Source organism: Pygocentrus nattereri, chromosome 18 (assembly GCF_015220715.1).
Source record: "Pygocentrus nattereri isolate fPygNat1 chromosome 18, fPygNat1.pri, whole genome shotgun sequence".
In the NCBI taxonomy this organism is placed as follows: Eukaryota; Metazoa; Chordata; class Actinopteri; order Characiformes; family Serrasalmidae; genus Pygocentrus; species Pygocentrus nattereri.
Genome location: NC_051228.1, coordinates 29,745,045 through 29,766,872, shown reverse-complemented (window position 1 = coordinate 29,766,872; position 21,828 = coordinate 29,745,045). Strand labels below are relative to the sequence as shown.

The 21,828-nt window shown below is 38.8% G+C and overlaps 2 protein-coding genes across 31 annotated transcripts in view; one reads left to right on the top strand and one right to left on the bottom strand.

Annotated features, from left to right (window-relative positions):
• The window catches only part of dlg2 (discs, large homolog 2 (Drosophila)), a 355,760-nt gene extending 349,977 nt beyond the window's left edge, over window positions 1-5,783 (top strand). For 22 of the 30 annotated variants that reach the window (XM_017692671.2, XM_017692676.2, XM_017692665.2 and 19 more), the window contains 7 exons: window positions 1,504-1,554; window positions 1,713-1,814; window positions 2,537-2,560; window positions 2,962-3,134; window positions 3,658-3,767; window positions 3,873-3,964; window positions 4,713-5,783. In XM_017692671.2, coding sequence (XP_017548160.1) covers window positions 1,504-1,554; window positions 1,713-1,814; window positions 2,537-2,560; window positions 2,962-3,134; window positions 3,658-3,767; window positions 3,873-3,964; window positions 4,713-4,819 — 659 coding nt within the window. In that variant the 3' untranslated portion in view covers window positions 4,820-5,783. The remainder of the gene's footprint in view (window positions 1-1,503; window positions 1,555-1,712; window positions 1,815-2,536; window positions 2,561-2,961; window positions 3,135-3,657; window positions 3,768-3,872; window positions 3,965-4,712) is intronic. The other 8 variants (XM_017692679.2, XM_017692649.2, XM_037547055.1 and 5 more) reach the window with 1 other exon arrangement.
• Window positions 5,784-15,299: 9,516 nt separating this feature from the next.
• Window positions 15,300-21,306, bottom strand: LOC119265990 (hemicentin-1-like). The gene is made up of 6 exons (XM_037547266.1): window positions 21,208-21,306; window positions 20,721-21,044; window positions 20,357-20,605; window positions 19,642-19,767; window positions 18,583-18,614; window positions 15,300-18,483 (listed from the first exon to the last, which is right to left on the bottom strand). Exons 1-6 carry the CDS (start codon window positions 21,257-21,259, stop codon window positions 18,313-18,315), a joined length of 954 nt encoding a protein of 317 aa, XP_037403163.1. The 5' UTR covers window positions 21,260-21,306; the 3' UTR covers window positions 15,300-18,312.
• Between the last annotated feature and the right edge of the window lie 522 nt (window positions 21,307-21,828).

Genomic DNA, 21,828 nt, shown 5'->3' with positions numbered 1-21,828 from the left:
ATTAGAAATGAGCAAATCAGAGGGACAGTAAAGGTGGAGCAGTTTGGAGATAAAGCCAGAGAGGCCAGGTTGAGATGGTTTGGACATGTGTTGAGGAGGAATAGTGGATATATTGGTCAAAGAATGTTGGAGATGGAGCTGCCGGGTAGAAGGAGAAGAGGTAGACCTCAGAGAAGGTTTATGGATGTAGTGAAGATGGACATGGAGATGGTTGGTGTAAAAGTAGAGGAGGCAGTGGATAGGGCAAGATGGAGGCAGATGATCCGCTGTGGCGACCCCTAAATGGAGCAGCCGAAAGAAGAAGATTGTTGCTGTCGGCAGAGTTCAGTTTCGTTGCTGATTATAAAACACTTCTGTTATTCATTTTATTCCATTAAAGCTTTGTGTTAACCTCTCTAATCTGCACAGTGGTTGCTAACCCAATCCTGATGCTACTTTTCTGCACAGTGTCCTTCTCCATGAGCTCATAACAAAATGACATGTTCAGTAACCCATTTACACGCCTACTGAAGGTGCACGTCACAGGAAGGAAAGAGTTTGACCAAGAGCACAGCAGATACAGCTGCTTCCTCACACACTGTCTCACATTTTCACATATATGCATATACACACTTGTTCTTATGCCTTTTCAGGATGTGGATTTATATACAGAGAACATTTTTCATTTATTACTTTTCAATCAAAATGGCAATGAAGAACACATTATTTGTGTTTACACTTCAGATTTTTAAACAGAAAATTATGCAGAACCCTCAACTAAGTAAAATATATGTTTTTCACTATTTAGAGTGTTCACAATTTGCCTTCTGTTCGTTTCAAGATACTTACATTCAGGCTTTCACCACTGATTCCACACCTGCAAAGTTCAATCTTAGAAGTTGGCTGTATTTTCTGCTTCTCCCAATCCAAATAATCCCACACAAATTAATTGATTTTGAGGTCGGGACTCAGAACACCAGTGGCTTCTTTGTTTGATTTGCAATGTTTTTTCTTTCTTTTTTTCTTTCATTTCCTCTTCTCAGTAACAGCCACGCATCCTTTCAGACTCATAGTGTTGTCTTCTCACAGGGGAAGGTTAGAAAAATGTGTATTTTTCGGATCTGAAGCAAGAGTGGAACTTGATTTTTTTCTAAAAGATTTTACATGCTGTTTATATGATGGCATCAGTTTGGTGGTCTACCGGGTCTTGTGTGGTTGTTAGATGGTTGTTTTCTTTATACCATTTCATCATTTTTTGAAATCCAGTTTTTTCACTTATTTTCCTCTTTTCTCTTTCATACGCAAGTGGATTATCTTGTATCTGATCTCCTCAGAAATAGCTCCTGAAAAAATTCAAAGTCAGGATATTTTTGTCCTAAAATGTATGAAACACACACACACACACACACACACACACACACACACACACACACACACACACACACACACACAGCCACAGCCTAGGGGTGATGAAAATGCAGCTTTTGCTCACTGAGTGTGTTTGTGTTCTCTCTTTCTCTCTAGGGAGCCAAGAGGACCTGATCCTGTCCTATGAGCCCGTGATTCGGCAAGAGAGTAAGCAATGGCCCTCATTCACCTGCAGCGCAAAACCCACCACCTTGGCATTACACAACAGATTACTTTAACAAGTGTTGTTGTGAAAGATGTTTTTCACTTGTGGCCTCATTGCTCATGCCTACCCACTCATGCTCTTCTCTTCCGGTGAAAAACAGTTAACTACGCCAGACCTGTTATTATTCTTGGGCCAATGAAGGACAGGATCAATGACGACCTCATCTCAGAATTCCCTGACAAGTTCGGGTCATGCGTGCCACGTAAGTGCAATGAGCAATTTTACAAAGTACTTCCATGGACTAATCACTGTACATGTGTTGTTGTTTGTTGTTTTTTTTTTTTTTTCATCTTAAACTGGCTTCATTGGCAAGTCCTGACTGTACCTGTCCAATGAATGATGTGTTAATTGTCATTTCTGTGGCCTCAGTGTTCAGTAGATGAGTGCTCTCAGTAGAGCTGGTGTTCATTAGACATGGTTTAAGACTGTAAGCCTCTCTGTTGCTGGCACTATTCATAACATGGTGCTGCTAACCTGGTTGAGATGCATGACAATGTGTGTTTCCTGTTCTCTTTAAGGTGGTCCCATTTGTGTTCACTCCTGCTGTGCAACCTAAAGCTCTCGTTTTATTTCGACCTCGTTTTATTGAAGTCATTGAAGCTCTTATTTCAAGGACTGCTTATGAACTTCACTAACAGGGTGGTGCTTGTATGAATCAATCAGTGTATTTTTTTGACATTATTACTGCACTGTTACCCTTAAGCAGTCCTTGGACTGTTTAGCTATTATTCATCCATCTGTAATGGTTTTTTGTAACTCATTTCCTGGTTTCAGTTTTTGAGTTTAGTGGTCAGTATTTGGGGGTTTGGCCACAGTTCCTTCAGTCTTTGTCCTCTTTTGTGTATGTTTATTATTGTTTGTTCCTTTGCATGTATTTGTTTTAATTTAATCATTGTTGTTCATTTTTAAAATCTTTTTAAAAAGCGGATAGCAGTTCAGGGCAAATGGGTAAGTGAGAAATGAAGTCATCAATAAACAGGAAGTTTATTGATGAGTATATATAGCATAGGATTTAACACCCTCCCTGCAGATTTTCCCCCAGATTAATGTGTGAACATAGATTCATGCACTAGTAATACCACTGAAACGGTTGCTTATTGTCCCACAGTATTAATACTCACAGTAATATGGTCAGCTAATGTTAAGGGGAAAAAGATCAGTGTTTACTGATTTAGTAAACATCATAAATTGTGTTAGTTATCCGTGTTAGTTTTAATAGAGATGCTGTTCCTTTAGTGAGTACTGTCATCAGTTACAAACTTGGTTTCATTCACCTTAAATGGATTTGACTTAATCAGTCTAAATAGAACAATTTCATTTAAAAAATCCAACATTCTTGTGTAATTTAGATACTACAAGAGCAAAGAGGGATTATGAGGTGGATGGGCGAGATTATCACTTCGTGACCTCGCGGGAGCAGATGGAGAAGGATATCCAAGAGCACAAGTTCATCGAGGCCGGGCAGTACAACGACAACCTGTATGGGACCAGCGTCCAGTCAGTCAAATACGTGGCTGAAAGGGTCAGTATAAGAGAAAAGGAAACTTGCCACACATAAAGGGTCCAGTTTTGATGGTATTAATGCTCAGAATGTTATGTCATAAACATCATAAATTTAGGGTTACGGCTGTAAGATGCCCATATAGACTGAATTAATCTGTATGTGTATAATTCTAAAAAGCAATGTCTCCTGCTTTCATGTCAATGTGAGTGGAAACCATTATTCATTTCCTTTCCATACCATGACATTTTTTTGTTATTGGTTACTATTGTTTTTCACTGCTCAATGGGCCTTAGCAACATATTATTTGCAGATTTTTTAGAAGCAGACAAGTCATTATATTTTGATGGAAAATTACTGAACAACAAAAAAGTTGTCTTTTCAAATGATATGATGAAACATGCCTAATATTACCAGTGTCATGAGCTAACAAGACAAAAAGGGTCAATTTTGAGTGTCCCACTCGCAGCCTATCAATTTAACAAAGCTTTTGTTTTTTTGTTTTTGTTTTGTTTATTTCTTTTCTCTTTTTTTGCCTTTGCAGGGGAAGCACTGCATACTTGACGTGTCTGGAAATGCCATAAAACGACTACAAGTAGCACAACTCTACCCTATTGCCATCTTTATAAAGCCTAGATCCATCGAATCTTTAATGTAAGCACACTTCATGCCTGTTTTGTAGTCTTTGCACTATTTCCTGTTGGAGTTACCTGTTTAGTAGTTCTGTAGCTCATGCTGTGAGACTCTGGATCTTTGTAGGGAGATGAACAAGAGGTTGACAGAGGAGCAGGCCAAGAAAACGTACGACCGTGCCATGAAGCTAGAACAGGAGTTTGGAGAGTACTTCACAGGTAACTAAGGGGTTCTATGTTTGCCAAAATGGCTCAGACAGGAGATGAGCTGCACCTGCCTGCCTTCCAGGCTGCTGGAGAACACCTCATCTGCATACACTCATGTTCTAATAACATATGCGTGGCCTCAGGGGTCAACCAGAGCAGTCTGTTATGCTCTGTACTGATTGACAGCAGAACCGGCGAGCCAGTGGACTCTACAAGACCCACATGGCTGCTGCTGTAGCAGCACATTCATGAATTATGGATCAGTGCAGATGCAGTTACTGTAAGACCATCTATGGACAACCGCACCAGCTAATGATTAATGAGTGCGCTAAGCTAGGGAGGCAGGTGTGTGCTTGGCAACAGATAACGAGTAAGAGTGTTGCTTAGAAACACTGTTTAGTGCTGCATTTTTTAATGAAGCAGAAAGTGTTTTTAATAGAAGGGATTTGTATAAAACTCCTGATGCGCGTGACACTCACAGTCTATTAATTTCCAAGATCCCAGTTGGCAGGTAAAATGCATAATCTCCTGTCTGTGCCTTAATTACGTAACTATGTTGGATAAAACCATAAAAATATGCTGCAGATGGATTAATAAAAGTGTCTAATGGACCATTAAGACCTCAAAGTGAACATTATAAAGCCATTGTGAGGTTTCGTTATCTCTTGCAGAGGAAGGTTATTAAAAGCCTGAAGAATAATGCACGCATGAGCAATTTAAGGACTCTTTTTTTGTCTTTCTTTCTTTCTCTCCCTCACAGCACTGGTGCAAGCAGACACTTTGGAGGACATTTATACTCAGTGTAAGATGGTGATAGAGGAGCAGTCTGGACCTTATATCTGGATTCCCTCCAAAGAGAAGCTATAAGGAAGACATTACCCTGCCAGGGACTTTGGACTGCAAAAAAAACATAAAAACAAAAACAACTACAAAAACACACATAGGCATAATTTGTAACATATGATAAATTATTATGGTAATGTTTATTGTTGATAATTATAGTGAATACTATTTTGTTTGTTTGTTTGTTTTATCTGTTATGTTACTTTTTTCACTTTCAATATGAATGTTCCTGAATGTACACCACAAAGTGTTGGAAACATTTTTGGCCTCGAAAAAAAGGACTGTTTATATATTTATTGGTTATAGTAGTATTTTGAGTTAAGAAGAATTCAAATGCGTTGAGATGAAAGTTGGCTTTTTTTGTTCACGTTTCGTTTCCGGCTGAAATTTGAAAGGGAAGGACATCGCGTGCAGGTCAGGACACAGTAAGATGGATGATTTCTGCACCGCCACCGCAGCAGCCTCCCAGAGGAGATCTTCATAATGATATCAGCGCTTTCCCCGCTTCGTGGCCGGCCGTTGCCCTGCAGGTCTGCGTTTCTCTCTCTGCAGCACTCCACATCTTGCCCGCTCTGGGATCTATGCACTCCCCTGGCCCCTTCACACTTCATTTTTCTCCCCTTCTTCCTACATTGCTTTTGTACTTATTTTTGTTGTCATCCACTTTCATCCATTTGAACATCTCCTTGAAGATTTCTAGTTTTAAAATGTTCAATTGTACATGTAGCTACGTTTCTAAATCTTTCAGAACAAGTCAACAGATGCTTTAATTAGTATAAACTGTAAAAGGGATACAACTAGGTAGGAAATATGACACTATATTTTGCTATTTATATTGATAGAGGGCACAACAACACAGAAATATTTATAAAGATAATGTATAACTTTGTTTAAAAAAAGCTACTTTTGGAAAAAAAAAAACATTTTACTGGTGTAAGATACAGTGTTGTGGTAAATGTAGTATTGGTGGGGATGTTGTTAATCCTGTTGCCCCTGGTTTTCAGTAAGGGAATGCATATGCATGAGTGTGAGTGTTTGTGTGTATGAATACGGTAGGTTATGCAATGTGGTGACCAATATGTTTTTCTCTTGTCCAAAACCTGAGCCACAATCAACTCATGCAAACAGAACTGCACCTCTTCTAGAAAGTTCTAGAAATCTCATCTCAAAGTATGGCTAGAGAATTATACAGTCTTCTGTGGTTCTGTAATGTACTGGATGAAGCAGACCAAACGCAAATAATCACTGTGTAGTCACTATTCTCAATGCTGAAAAATCAAGAGCACGATACAGAACAATCCAGAGTGGCACAGAATTTATGAGTCTATTTTATCATGTATGACAGTGCATTAAGGTTATTCTGTATCCACTACAGTATATCATTTGTACCCTAGTTCTCGCAGTGAGGTTGTGCTAGTGCACTAGATAGTCTCCACTACAACTGCCTCAAAGTGAAGGTTGCAAGTGAGGTAAGAAAGACCTTCCTGCACTGATATACTTCAATGTTTACTCACATATTTAGGACACCCTGAACAGACTTTACTGACACATCATGCGTTACTGATGTAAACTATGTGATGTTTGAGTCTAACAAAAAATGTTAAATCAAAGTCTGGTGCTGCAGTGTCTTGCCACTCAAAGCTGCTTCCAGTGTTTTCATATGTTCTGAAGGATTGTAGGTGACTGAAGGTCTTGAAGGATACACCAACTGCGTCCTTCAGTTTCTCACAAATAAAGGATGCACCTCTAGGCTAACGAGACAGCCTTCAATGACATGACAGCAGAGAAACACAGCCTTTTTCGGCTACATCCTTCGTTTTGAGACACAGATTGTTTTGGTATGCGACTACAGAACAGCTTTATTCTAAAATAGTGCACTATATAGGAGTGTAATCATTCACTTGATTCAGTTTGATTTGATATTCTCATAACATTTTCAGTAAAATGCAAAAATGTATTCAGTAAAATTATGACGTTCAACTTACTGACAACACTAGAGCTGAGAGGCCAGAATGTTAGAGTGGGTTGTTGAATTGTTGCTAAACTGTTCAAATTATGCAATTTCTTTAGAATGCATGATTCATAGAATATCCATTCTTTACATTGCAGTCATAGTTTTTCAGTATATAATGTTACACCCCTGCAGTATAGTGTATAGGGCATCGTTTTGGACATGGCACAAGAGCCCTGGTTGTACTGCTGCTTAGAGAGGACATCATTTAAACATCATGTCTTCTGCCTGACTATTCAGCTTTCTTCCTAATGCATGGACATAAACACATTTGCAAAGCATGTATGCACTAAATAGATGCATGTAAACTGAATCAGACACAATGTGACATATACCATGTATTTACTATACACACACAGATAAAAGATGAGCTCAAACCCTTCTATTGATGATAACCTTTGCCAAGAAATCTGCTTATGTGCAAGTTTTGAAACCACAAAGATCTGCAAAGCAGGAAGCCGCAGTATTTTATCTGAGACGAGTGGTAAGAGACCTGCAGACATATTGGTCACCATTTGCCTTACAAACAACTGAGGATTCTTTTTTTTATATTTGTTATAATATATATATATATATATATATATATATATATATATATATATATATATATATATATATAAAATGTATGTGTGTGTACATATATACATACATACATACATACATACATACTTGACTGACGACCTTTATGGGTCCTTTATAATGTCAGTGCATGACTGAAGGTGTGAGAATGTTAAAACAGAATGCACAGTGTTTGATATTAATAAGTTCATATACATCCATAAGCAGAACATACACTGGAAAAAGTGGTGTTGAATTCACTTGAATTAAATGTCCATCATTTCCACATGAATAAAATACATCAACATGTTCAGCTTTTGGTTTATTTGCTGTTTGAAAAGTTGTGTTGATGAAATTATATCTTAAATGATGTTTTAGTCCTGTGGAAATTCTGTACACATTCAAATCATGTAAACTCATTGCACTGCTTTTTTCAATGTGCGTAAGCAGTTGAGAATTCAGAAAAGCTAAATGCCATGACCATTTTTCTTCCAAAGAGTAATTTTTCCCCAATGTGCTTGTTATCTGTTGCATATCATTCCTACACTTATCATTTCTTATGAGTTTAGGGCCTGAATACACAAAGGAGGCAAAGAAGTGACTTTTGGAGGGGGAAAAAAATGTCAGGAGCCTAATTCACTGCAGACTAAACAATGGTTTGCATTAAGAGTATCTAAATTTTGGAAAATTGATACAGGTACAGAGGCATGTGCTTCAGATGTCGGCAGTCGAAACAGTCGATTGTGGGTTCAGTGAAACCAGGCCTTATGATATGGTATTGCAAGTGTTTCACACTGTTGTGTCCCCTTCTATGAAATATTTCACATTAAATTTGCTTAGATCAGCCAGTTTATTTCATTATGTTGCACTAATACTGAGCACACATGCTTTGTGTTATTAGAAAACATGATCACCTTCCAGGTTGTGTGCACTGGAGCGAGGGGATCTGCAGTATTATGGTGCTCCCTGTACATTGTAGTCCCTTGACAGGAATCAGTATAGTGAAAATGGACAGACATGGAGTTTTACTCAGGGTTGCCACATAGGGCGCAAGAACGGAAAACCAAACCCCTATTCAGAGGGCAACAGCTTAAAATTCATTTAAAATGGAACTTTGTTTTGATGAAAGAAATGTGAGGTGTCCCCCCCCCCCCCCCCCCCCCTTTTTGTTTCTTTTTTATCCATTTGTAATTTTTGTTAGCATAAACATGCTATATGAATAAAATAACTTTTCATTTTCCCCAAACCTGACCGCACTTAATAATGTGCAATGTTGTAAATAAGTTATGATTGGCACTTTAGTCTGTCAGACAGGAAACAGGCCTGATCTTTTTACTTTAGATCTCGTTAAGCAGAAATGCACCTAGAAAACGCTTCCAGCTGCCCCTCCTTTCTGACTGTACATACTGTTTGTGTTGCTTCATTCCTTAAGAGTAAACGTTAAAGCACACTTAACACGAGTGGGACTGTACAGTTATCACGAACGTCTGTTCTTAAATGAGTAATTTAGTTCTTTTTTATTTTTATTTTCAAAGAAAAAACAATGAAAAAGGAAAAAGAAATGTGTCCTTTTGCATCATGTTACAGTATGTACTCCTGATTGCTTTGAAGAATCTCAATTAAAACAACAACTTTGCTTTAGGCGTATGTGAAGGACTCCACTCAGCCTCCATCTCTTCTAATGTAAATTAAAGCTTTGGTGAGACTTTTCCACACAATCTGTCTGCCTCCTTTGTTTTGCAGCTGAAGTTGGTCTCGTTGTATCGTATTTTTCACTCTCTAGTCATTTGCTGTCCACTTGTGAGTGGACAGGGTTAAAGTTCAAACTACAATTGGCAGAAAACAGCAATCACTCTCCATTCAGTTCATCCACAAGTTTAATTGCAGTGAAAGTACATTTCACCACGGTGCACCAGACAACATCTAAGTAGCCTAAAAATATTAGACATGGTTGGAAAGCAAATGTGCATGTCACCCTGGAGTAGGAATGCGTTGTGACAGACATTGCTTAGCATATTAGGCTACACAAAAGACTGAAAGATATAAAAGATGTAAAAAGGGTTCTGCTGTTGTTATGATGTCAAGCTTCTATCAGAAGAAGAACGCTTTTCAGTGCTATATAGAACCATTTTTTAAAAAGGTTCTATGTAGAACCATATACAACACATTCTTTATCAGTCTTAGGAATCATTGCATCATGCAAAGAACCTGTAATGTAGGGGCTGAAGCAGGTTGCGAATGCAAAGAGGTTTTGTTTGGGGCAGCCCAGTACTCATCTGTGTCAAAACCACAGGCAGGGGTCAAAACACAAGCAGGCAATATCAAAGGCAGATCCATATTCACAAAACCAGGAGACAAAGCGAGGGTCAAAACGAAGAAGCAATACAAAGAGACAGGCTCAGAACTCAGGTTAACAGCACAGAGACTGCAAACTCTAAACCAAACAAAAGGGTTTACAATAAGAGGATAGTGTGTCCAGGATAACTTGCAGGTGTGCAAGTTGGCAGAGCCAGTGAGAGTCCAAGTACAGCCTCCCCAGAGGGGGAGACATGACAGAACTATTAAACATGAAATGGTTCTATATAGAACTCATTGGTTCTAAATAAAACCGCTCCTTTTATTAAAAAACCCTTGAAGATCTTTCTTTTTGACATTGTAGAGTACTGTCACAAACAGTCTGAAATACCACTTGTTTGGTGGTGCGGTTTATTTCATTGTAATGGTGTACCAAATGCTCAAAAAATATTATTTAATGACTGAGGATTTTAAATACTTCCTGTTTTTTTTTCCTTTTTTTTTCTTTGTGATATTTAAAAATGTCCTGACTAATTACAGGTACTTAAAGGCCATTTTGACTGGAAATACATTAATGAAGGGTGGTCTCTGACTCTAGCACAGTACTGTACATGTGACATGGGATTGTTACTATGACTTCTGTCTCACCCAGTGGATCTGGTTACAGTTTTTCTCAGTTGCTTAAACACCTTTTGTCTAGGCAGAAGCCAGATATTCAGAACACACTTGTTTTTGCAAAATGCTCAAGCCTCCACACAACACAAAAGTAAACCTTTCCATCAAACACAACCACTGACTATCAGGACAGACAATTCCTTCAGTCACTCACTAAGCACTGACCAAAAACCAGTTTCACAGGCTTCGGCCTTCATTAGTACTGTATATCAGGATATTTTATCTGCTAACACCCAGATTTAGAATGTGTTAAAGTGTATCAGAATAGAACATCGCTATGTGGAAACTATTCTTGTCTCCTGGGTAGTTTTAACTAGAGATTCATTTCACATACAGCAAGTGAAATAAGAATCGAACACATCACCAATTTTCTAAGTAAATAACTTTCTAAAGCTGCTATTGACATGAAATTCTCCCCAGATGTTGGTAACAACTCCAATCCAAACATGCAAAGAAATCAAACCATAGATGTCCATACATTTTGTGTAATAATGAGAAATGACACAGGGAAAAGTATTGAACACATGAAGAAAGAGGTGCAAAAAGCCATGGAAAGTCATGACACCAGTTGAAATCTATCTGTAATTAGAAAGCAATCCTGCCATGTAGCGCAAATTACTATTGGCTGGTTCAACTGATGGCCTATAAAAAGGTGTCTCATTACCAAGGTGCCACACAAGAAACATCTCATGATGGGGAAAAAAAAAGTGAGCTCTCTCAAAACTCCACACAGAAAGGCCCCTGGTCGCCCGGCCGGTGATGTGCACATTTGTGAAGGCACTATTAATGCTGAATGTTTTAAACATGTTTTGGCAACATATGCTGCCATCCAGACATCTTTTTCAGGAAAGGCCTTGATTATTTCAGTAAGACAATGCCAAACCACATTCTGCATGTATTACAGCAGCATGCCTCCATATTAAAAGAGTCCGGGCGCTGAACTGGCCTGCCTGCAGTCTAGACCTGTCACCACTGATAACATTTGGCACATTTTGAAATTAAAAATATGACAAAGGAGACCCCGAACTGTTGCTGAGCAGCTTAAATCCTATATCAAACAAGAATGGGAAAACATTTCATTTCAAAACAACAGCAGTGTCTCCACAGTTCCCGAATACTTACAGTGTTGTTAAAAGAGGAGATGATGAAACACAGGGGTAAACATGTCCCAACCATTTTGGAACATGTTGGCATCAAATTCCAAATTTGCACATTTAAAAAAAAAAAGATTTCTTAGTTTCAACATCTGATATGTTGTCTTTGTAGTATTTTCCTTTTAAAATATGATTTACATTATTTGGATATCATTGCATACTATTTTTATTTACATTCTGCACAGTGTTCCAACTTTTTTGGAAATGGGGTTACACTGCATAATCTATTATATGCTCCTCTACTGACAAACACTACTGACATGCAGTAGCTGCCTTTAAATACATGGTTATAGTGTCTCTGGTAGATTATGCGATTGTTTCACAATCTCAGTAGGTATGTTTTATTTCTAAATCAGTTTTACATAAAGAGAGTCTTACGTTTTACCTCATTTCTTATGTGACAGTTCTCTAGCTCTTCTATCAATGCTTACATCAGCAAATGATGCTAAGTCTACAATCGTGCATTACATAGTTCACACAGGTACTGAAGTTATATATAACTATTAGTGGTATTGTGCCGTCTTGCCACTGGCTGTGCTGCAATTGGTGTGTGGGAGGCGTGACCATGTCAAGTACCGCTGCAAAGAGGGTCTCAGGGGGCAAAAAAATCTCAGACACAATGCTTAAAGATGTGTTCAGGTGGTTTTTAAACTAAAAAAATCAAGCTAGCCCAAAGCCCCCAGTCTTGGCTGTAAGACTTTGTCCCAACAACTGTTTAAAGCCTAAGAAATGCATCTCTTGTTAAGTTCTTCATGCTGGACAACTTGTTTTCACTCTTGTGCAGAATAAGATTAAGGGCTAATTGCATATTTGCTATTAGACTAATTACCATCTTGGCCTTTTGATAAGTAAGGACTCCTTCCGTGTTGAAGCTTTAGAGAGGTAAAATGATCATTAAGCCTGATGAGTAATTTCAGAAGGCCGAAGTTATTGCTTTATCACAGTTAAAGAGACTAAAACTATCTCAAAATCTATCAAACTCTCTCACACTCAATATCAAACCTCTCACATTTGCCATCAAACCTCTAACACTCAATATCAAACTTCTCACACTCACCAACAAACCCTCTCACACTCAATATCAAACCTCTCACACTCACCATCAAACTCTCTCACACTATCAAACATCTCACACTCACCATCAAACCTCTCACACTATCAACTCTCTCACACTCACTATCAAACCTCTCACACTCACTATCAAACCTCACACTCACCATCAAACCTCTCACACTCACCATCAAACCTCTCACACTCACTATCAAACATCTCACACTCACCATCAAACTCTCTCATACTATCAAACCTCTCACACTCCCCATCAAACCTCTCACACTCCCCATCAAACCTCTCACACTCACCATCAAACATCTCACACTCACTATCAAACATCTCACACTCACCATCAAACTCTCTCATACTATCAAACATCTCGCACTCCCCATCAAACCGCTCACACTCACTATCAAATCTCTCACATTCACTATCAAACGCTCTCGCACTCACTATCAAACCTCATACTCACCATCAAACCTCTCACACTCAATATCAAACCTCTCACACTATCAACTCTCTAACACTCACTATCAAACCTCTCACATTCACTATCAAACCTCTCATACTCACTATCAAACATCTCACACTCCCCATCAAACCGCTCACACTCACTATCAAATCTCTCACATTCACTATCAAACGCTCTCGCACTCACTATCAAACCTCATACTCACCATCAAACCTCTCACACTCAATATCAAACCTCTCACACTATCAACTCTCTAACACTCACTATCAAACCTCTCACATTCACTATCAAACCTCTCATACTCACTATCAAACATCTCACACTCCCCATCAAACCGCTCACACTCACTATCAAATCTCTCACATTCACTATCAAACGCTCTCGCACTCACTATCAAACCTCATACTCACCATCAAACCTCTCACACTCAATATCAAACCTCTCACACTATCAACTCTCTAACACTCACTATCAAACCTCTCACATTCACTATCAAACCTCTCATACTCACTATCAAACTCTCTCACTCACTACCAAACCTCTCACACTCACCATCCATGCAATACCCCCATGTGTGATAGTTCACTCTTAAAACAGCTGGTTCATCAAAAGTCCTTTAGTAAAGGCAGAGGTTCTATACAGAACTAGGAACACAAAAAGAACCATTTGCCTGACTAAAGAGCTCTTTGCTTGGTGAAGTGGTTCAGACTGATAGACAGTGTGCTGGAGATGGTATGACTGAAGTCGTTTCGGTGCTATAGCGGTCTGGGTATTCTCATCTTTTATTCTGTTATTATCAGTGGAAAAATCACGAAATAGCTTTGTTTCAGTTTCACAAACCAAGTATAAAATAAAAACCAGAAACAAAATAAGGGTCGTATTTTATTTATCCAAATGTACAAAGTTCTATCACCTTAACCTGAAATGAACGTGTTTGAGGTGATCAGGCGATCGCGGTTAAAATGATAAAGAGAGAAATGATCTAGCATGGCGAGAGGACACGACTAGTCCGGAGCTTTAGAGGCGCGGTGTGCGCAGCTGCGCCGGGACTCTGTGTTCGGCTTTAGGTCCTGGTGAGCTGTTTGTTGTGAAGATGAAGTGAGAATTAACCGTTATTTACACACAGAAACAACCGAAACCGCGAGTATAATCTTAAGGGTCCGTATGCCTGCGAGAGGCGCGTGCACGCGAAAGCGAGTCCCGACAGTCAGGCCTGATTTAAGTGATTCCTGAGTTTCTGAGCCCATGCTGTTGGGAATGTAAGGGGTTAATGCTTTGGGAACGCATTGCATTATGGATATTGTGGTGCATGTTGTAGTCGTCGCCGGGTGCTGCAGTAAACTTTCCTCTCTCGCTCCTCCGCTCCTTTTTCTTTTATTTAACACGGCAACTCGGTTTATTTTTGTGTTATGCTTAAGCTGTCTGCAATAAACACCCGGTACTGCGAGGTAATCCTGCCTTCGACACGTCTTTGCGGTGGAAATGAACCAAAGTTTGAGTATTACCCCAGAACGGGTGGAAAGCTGACGATGCCCTCTGCTCGTCTACCTCAGGCTCAGGTGATGATTTTTAATACTTGGATAAATAAAATACGACCCTTATTCTTCTTCTGGTTTTTATTTTATACTTAGTTTGTGAAACTGAAACAAAGCTATTTCGTGATTTTTCCACTGATAATAACAGAATAAAAGATGAGAATACCCAGACCGCTATAGCACCAAAACGACTTCAGTCATACCATCTCCAGCACACTGTCTATCAGTCTGAACCACTTCACCAAGCAAAGAGCTCTTTAATCAGGCAAATGGTTCTTTCTGTGTTCCTAGTTCTGCATAGAACCTCTGCCTTTACTAAAGGACCTTTAAAGAAACCATCTGTTTTAAGAGTGAACTATCACACGTGGGAGTTGGGCACATTTGACTATGGGCGAATCAGAAAGTGCTAATTTAAATGACTGTAGGCCAATCAGAAAACGTGACCGCCAAGTTCTCTCATACACTCTATCATAAAGTTCTCTCACACTCACTATCCAGAAACCATAAATATACTGCAATGTCATACCAAAACCACGAGTAATCTTATTTATACCGTGATATAATTGTTTGCCCCTACTGCCAACTAGGACTACAGCTACATGTACTCAGCAGGTGTTCTTCTTTAGATGGAAATATACAGCTCAATAAAGTGATCATTTACTGAAATTACTGCAGTGACATATAAATATGACTCAAAGCAAAAGTCAAAATATCAAATGAAGTGTAAAAGGAAGAGACAGGAGATATAAGCGACAGTTCCACTCTGTTAATTTCAGAACGAGCACATGGATAATTTTAGCAGGTTTAAATACAAATATAAAAATAGGTACATCTTGATATTCAAACAAGGTATGATTCTGTGTTCGCTGTAAAGCTAAAAGAAGCACATAAGCTTCCTTTGCTACACATCCTTTAAGGTAAAAAGCTAAAGCAAGCAAATTGTTGTATGAAAAAAAAAACAGAAGGTGTTAAAATCTTTACAAATGTTGCTACAATGTTAACTACAAATATAACTAAATGCATCAATTAATTTTCACCTAATTTGGTGCTTTGGTTCAGAAGAAAATATCTTGATGTCCACACTGAAGTACATTCAGAAATTGGCTTTCTTTTTGTGAAAATATTTCAATAGGCAAGGCTTTGTTTCAGCAGCAATGTTAAAGAATACTTTATACTGGAAATTCTAAATCTGAAACCTGATAAAATGTTTCAGAATGAAGATTAAGCAGACATTACTCAGGTTCTCATGTTAGAGACAGACCAGTATTTGTCTATCCTGGCTCTGAAGTGTCTCAGCTTCCCTGTTCTAGCACACCACACTACCACACTCTACTCTTGAGTTTATGAACAACCCCTTCAAGAGCTGGACTGGGGCTTTATGTTCAGAGACAACACAAAACAGTGCAGTGTATGTGGGCTCAAGGACCAGGACTGTACAACAGTGAACCAGCAAAACGTCCTCACATTTAGCTTACAATGTGCCTAGAATACATTACAAACAAATAAACTGCATAGTTCTCAGTTCTGCAAATCTGCTGAGGTTCTGAAAGACTGCCTTAAGGTGACCTGAGAACATCATAAGGCATATGGACAAACTGTAGTTGACAGACACTTTGTGTAGGTAGATAAAACTGAGTGTGTGTGTGTGTATATAGTTTTTACAAGATAGTTTTAACAAGTTTTACATATATACATCAATGTTGTCCATGTCCATTTTTGTCATTTTTCCATTTTTTGGCATAGCTTGAAAACCCCAGCCCTTTACATTGTGTTCAAATGTCTGCATTTCTGAAAATGACCACCACTCACCACTACTGTGGGGTTCCTGAACTTAGAAGAACAGGGTAAAAGGGGTTTAACAAAGTAAGCAGAAAAACGATGGACTACAGTCTGTAATTGTACAAAAAGTGCATCTATATGGTAAGAGGACCTAATCAAATGGACATGGAAAGTAGATACAACATATCTAATGAAGTGGCTGGTGATTGTACAGTAGTGCTCAAAATAATAGCAGTGCCCCAACAGCAGCAAGATAAATCAATGTTTTTGTTAAAATTTCAACCTCTACACCACAAGTAAGTTTTTGGAGGGTATAATAAGGGTATAGAAAACCAACAAACCCAACAGGCCACCCATGCATACTGCAGATTCTGTGAAATTGAATGATTAACTGAAAAGGGTGTGTTCAAATAAATAGCAGTGGTGAGTTCAATTAGGGAGGCCGTCACTTAGGGAGGGCATTCTGGGAAAAAAGGGTGTAAACGGGTGATCCTTATTTAAGGAGCAAGGCAACTGACATGCTGGCTGTGCATTTGTCCTGAAAAAACAAGGAAAATGGGTAGTTCAAGACACTGTTCTAAAGATGAGCGTTTTTTAATAAAGAAACTAATAAAAGAGGGGAAAACCTATAAAGAAGTACAGAAAGTGATTGGCTGTTCAGCTAAAATGATCTCCAATGCTTTGAAATGGGAAGAAAAACCAGAAAAACGTGGAAGAAAAAGAAAAACAACTCCTCGAATGGATAGGAGAATAGCCAAACTGGTAAAGGCTCAGCCAATGATCGGCTCCAAGAGGATCAAGGAAGACCTTCAGTTGACTGTGAGTACTGGTACAATCAGAAGACGTCTTGTTGAAATCAACCTACCAGCAAGAAGCCCCCGCAAAGTCCCACTGTTAAATAAAAGACATGTGCAGAAGCGGTTAGAATTTGCCAAAGAACACATTGAGTGGCCTGAGAAGAAATGGCGTAACATTTTGTGGACTGATGAAAGCAAGGTTCTTCTTTTTGGGTCCAAGGGTCACAGACAGTACGTCAGACGTCCTGCAAGCACAGAATACAAGCCACAGTACTCAGTGAAGACGGTTAAAGCATGGTGGTGGAAGCATCATGATATGGGGATGTTTCTCCTACTACGGTGTTGGTCCTATTTATCGCATACCAGGGATCATGGATCAATTTGAGTACATCAGGATATTGGAAGAATTCATGCTGCCATATGCTGAAGAGGAAATGCCTTTGAGGTGGACCTTTCAACAAGATAATGACCCAAAACATACCAGCAAGCGAGCAAAAGCATGGTTCCAAACGAACATGATTCAACTGATGGAGTGGCCAGCACAATCCCCGGACCTTAATCCCATAGAAAACTTGTGGGCTGACATAAAAAATGCAGTGCATGAGGCAAAACCAAGAAACGCAGGGGAATTGTGGAATATAGTACAATTGGCCTGGGCTGCAATACCTGTTGACCGCTGCCAGAAATTGGTTGACTCCATGCACCACAGATGTGAAGCAGTTATCAGAAACCGTGGTTTTGCAACAAAATATTAGTTTAGGATACTCAACCAAGTTGACTTATCAAGAATTTCTTAGTTTGTGCAGTACATTTTTGAGTTTCCAAGAAAAGATGTCAACGCTGCTATTTTTTTGAACATTACGTTTCTGACTTTCTGTGAAATATCATTATTATTATTTGAGTTTTAATTACTTTTCCCAATTGTCCTGCTTTGGAATAGAATGTGCTGTGTCCCCAATGCATTTGTGTTCATTAAAGTACAATTTGTTAGACGAATTTTGACATTTACTCATTTTTTTAAAGACACTGCTATTATTTTGAGCACAACTGTATATACAACATGTATTTGTCTTGTTGAAATTATGTATACATTTGAATAAGGTAAAATCAATGCATCACTTTTTTTCAGTGTACAAAGTTGCAAGCATGCATCTCTCTCTGATTATTGCATTGTTCAAACCTGCTGCTTTACGTGGTTTGAGGGGGCTGTTTGTTCTCAGTGTCTGCAATGGTGTAGAAGACGACTCTAAAGTCCTCAGCCAGCTGCCTTTTATCAGTGATCTGCTGAGAAACTTTCGGCTTTGTGAGGTCTGTGTTGATATGTGGCAAAAAGTCCACCTGCAAAGTATCAGCTTCCTCCTAAAAATGTACACAAATTTAGTCTTGTTTAGACAATGTTGCCAAATATGTGAATAACACTGAAATAATCTCAAACATGAAGAAAAATGATTCTGTTACCTTGGAAAGTAGAGGCTTATCACATTCACACTCTGAAAATACAACAAAAAGTGAGACATGGTTAATACATGAATTCATTATTTTACTTCTCCTGTTACCATTTTACCATTTACAGCAGCCTGTCAACACAAAGGGGTTAAGGCAGAAGGATATTAAGAACTTGCATGTAGGAAGTGTGTAAATGAGCAAAATTCACATAAAGGAAAGAAGGGTGATAATTATAAAATTCAAACCTTCATCTACAAAGCTTTTAGTCATATCATTAACACCATGACCGACAGGAAAAACATCTCTACTAAACACAGCACCTTCAAAACAGCTCAAACTTCAAGTGATTTTTATATATTATTAACTAAATAATATCATTAATCATGTGCTTGGATTACAAGAGTCCACTAACACTTCACACTTGATGCTACATCATTTGCTGTAGGTCACTTAGTGTAAGTTTTGAGCTGGTCAGTCTCACTGTCACATTTCTAAAAAAATATTTGAATTTCTTTGAAAGCAATAGTTCACTGAAAGATCTATTTTCTATTTAGTGAGTATACGTTTTTGATTTTTGCAGCAGAGCAGTAAGGCTAATTAACTCACAGTCACAGTCACCCAGTGATATTTTGGCTGACACAGATACCCTTTACATTTTAGCTACATTAGCCTCGTGGCTCTAGTGTAAATCTGAAGAATGAAGCTTGAGATGCCAAGCATGTCCTGGCCAGCTGACTACATTTGGGATAAAGAGAAAATTGTGTAAACTCTTCACTTTAAGAACAATGTAAAAGATTTTAAAGCGTTTAGCTGTTAACATTACCGTGGGCAGGAAAGCTCATTAACATGGACAGGAAAAAACAGCTCTATTACTAGACACAGCAGCTTCGACACTCTTCTCAGAACAATTAAATGGCAATTCATATAACTTGCTATATAATACAGTAAATCAATCATACACTTAGTATTTCTCTAGGACTTTAATGATGGCATTGACACAAAACCACTGCAAAGTGTTAAAATAAACGTTTTTAATGTCACTGATCAAAAATTAAACAAAAAAAAACTTACCACATTTGCAGGTGTAGAATAAAATTATGCACAAAGTTAAGATGGCAATAAGTGTTCCTCCACTACAGTACAGGATCAGTATAAGGTAATTTTCTTTTTCTCCAGTGCCTTTACCAGTGCCTACATCTGCAAAGTTGACAAACACAGGTCTTATATTACAGTTACTCCAACATGGTGTTTCCTGTGCAACCAAGTGTATCCTGTGACCAGCGATATGAAAACATATCATAAAAGATATGAGTCTTTTATATTGGGCTGGTTTTCCAGATACAAATTAGTCAATCCATCCATCCATCCATCCCCAATTTTCTCTTCTCCAATTCCACCCACTAGTCTGGACTCCCCCAATCACGCCATACTACCAACCCTAGGAGCCCGTAGGCTGACACTGGCTTCCTCTGAGGCCTTTAAAGTGCCTCCACATCTTTTCAAACTGCTGCTCACGCAACGTAATCGGACAGCCAAACAGATCCTAACGGATCCTACCCACTCAGAGAGAGTGAGGTCAACTGTGCTCTCTTGGACTCCTGGGAACGGATGGCTGTAGCATCACCAGGGATTGAACTCGTCATCTCCTGATGGCGTATATGTATGAGAAAACTCTCAGACTCTGAACTTGCTTAAAGTATTTTTGTGAAGTTTCATAAGGCTAGTTTTAACATCACAGGGCTGAACAGATCTTTAGCAGCTGTTAACAGATCCTAGTATTTCTCACCTGATGTGATATTGACATGTGCCTCTGATGTTCCAGCTGCATTTGAAACCTGACAGGTGTATGTTCCCCAGTCTGAGGCGTTCAGGCAGGACACACGCATGGTCCGGTTTTTCTCATTAAAGGAGATTCTCTGGTCCTCTGGCAGTGGCAGTCCGTCCCGCAACCAACGCAGGTCCAGAAAATCTCCTCTCACCTCACACCTCAGGGTCAGAGGGCAGCGAGAAGTGGACACAGCTATCTTTAAAACAGCTGGAGGAGTCACAGTCAAATAACTGTTTTACTTTAACAACAAACAAGCAGAGCAGTAAAGAAAAGTCACTCAAGAACACAAATACAAGAAGTACATGAGACAGGTCAAACTCACACAGCACAGATAAGTTGATGTTACAGGGCTCCGTGTCTCTATTGTGTACGAATGTTTTCTCCTCATAAATTCCTTCATCTTCTGCTGTCAGATTAGCCACAATAAGACTCAAATGCTTTATATCAAAATAGATATTTGTGCATGTGTTGGTTCTGCACTCAGTAATGTTTGGCTTTTCAAATGTATATAAAAGACGTTTTGATGCTGAATTTCTGTATTTACTCCATTCCACTCGTGTCGCATTTTGCTCGTGTCCACGGCAGGTGTGCAGCTCTGCTCGACCGTGTAACACTCCACTCACTGTCTGCCCACCAACCCCTCTACCTGCAGAACAAAGTCAGAAACATCAGCTGGCGTTGTATTTTTCAGTGTTGAAAAAGACAGAAAGGACGAAGGAAAATCCATTAACATACTCAACAACATAAAACATGGATTCTGCTGTATCCGGTGGTTTATCTGTTTTAGACCTATAAAGGCACAGACTTACCAACAAATGCACCATGAAGAATAATTAAGATGAGAAAATACACTCCTGGCATTTTAAATATTCCTAAAATATCTTTAAAAAGTGCAGTGTGTGCTACACGAGCTCTATATGCGTTCTATATGAAGCGTTCATTTGAACAGGCTCTTTTCAGTGACCCGTCCGAACCGATTCACTCCAAATGAATCAAACCTTTTTGTTCCATATATCTAGCGTAAAATTTTGAATGCTGAATTAATTTAGAATAATAGTTTTTCTAACTATCTTCTGCTTGCGTTTTGTACAGTTTAACTCCATTGGTGAATAGACGAAGACAAATACATCCTAACACGATTTAAGTTGTGAAGAAATGAATCACTTATTATCGCGTTCGATTCATTGAAATGGATTGTTAAAAGGAATCGATTCGTCTCTCAATCTTTCAAAACAGGTAAGGAACGTATGGTTGTAGTGACAGAAATAGAGCGTCGCTGCCCACTGCCGTGTTCAAAGGGGAATTCCACACATTTCTCGAAGTGTCTGTACAATTAAATTATTAAAACGTAAACAAAGTCAATCAAAGAGTTGTTTCATGTGAAATTCTCAGTTCTAGAAAAACTTACCGAGTCAGAATAGTTCACAGTG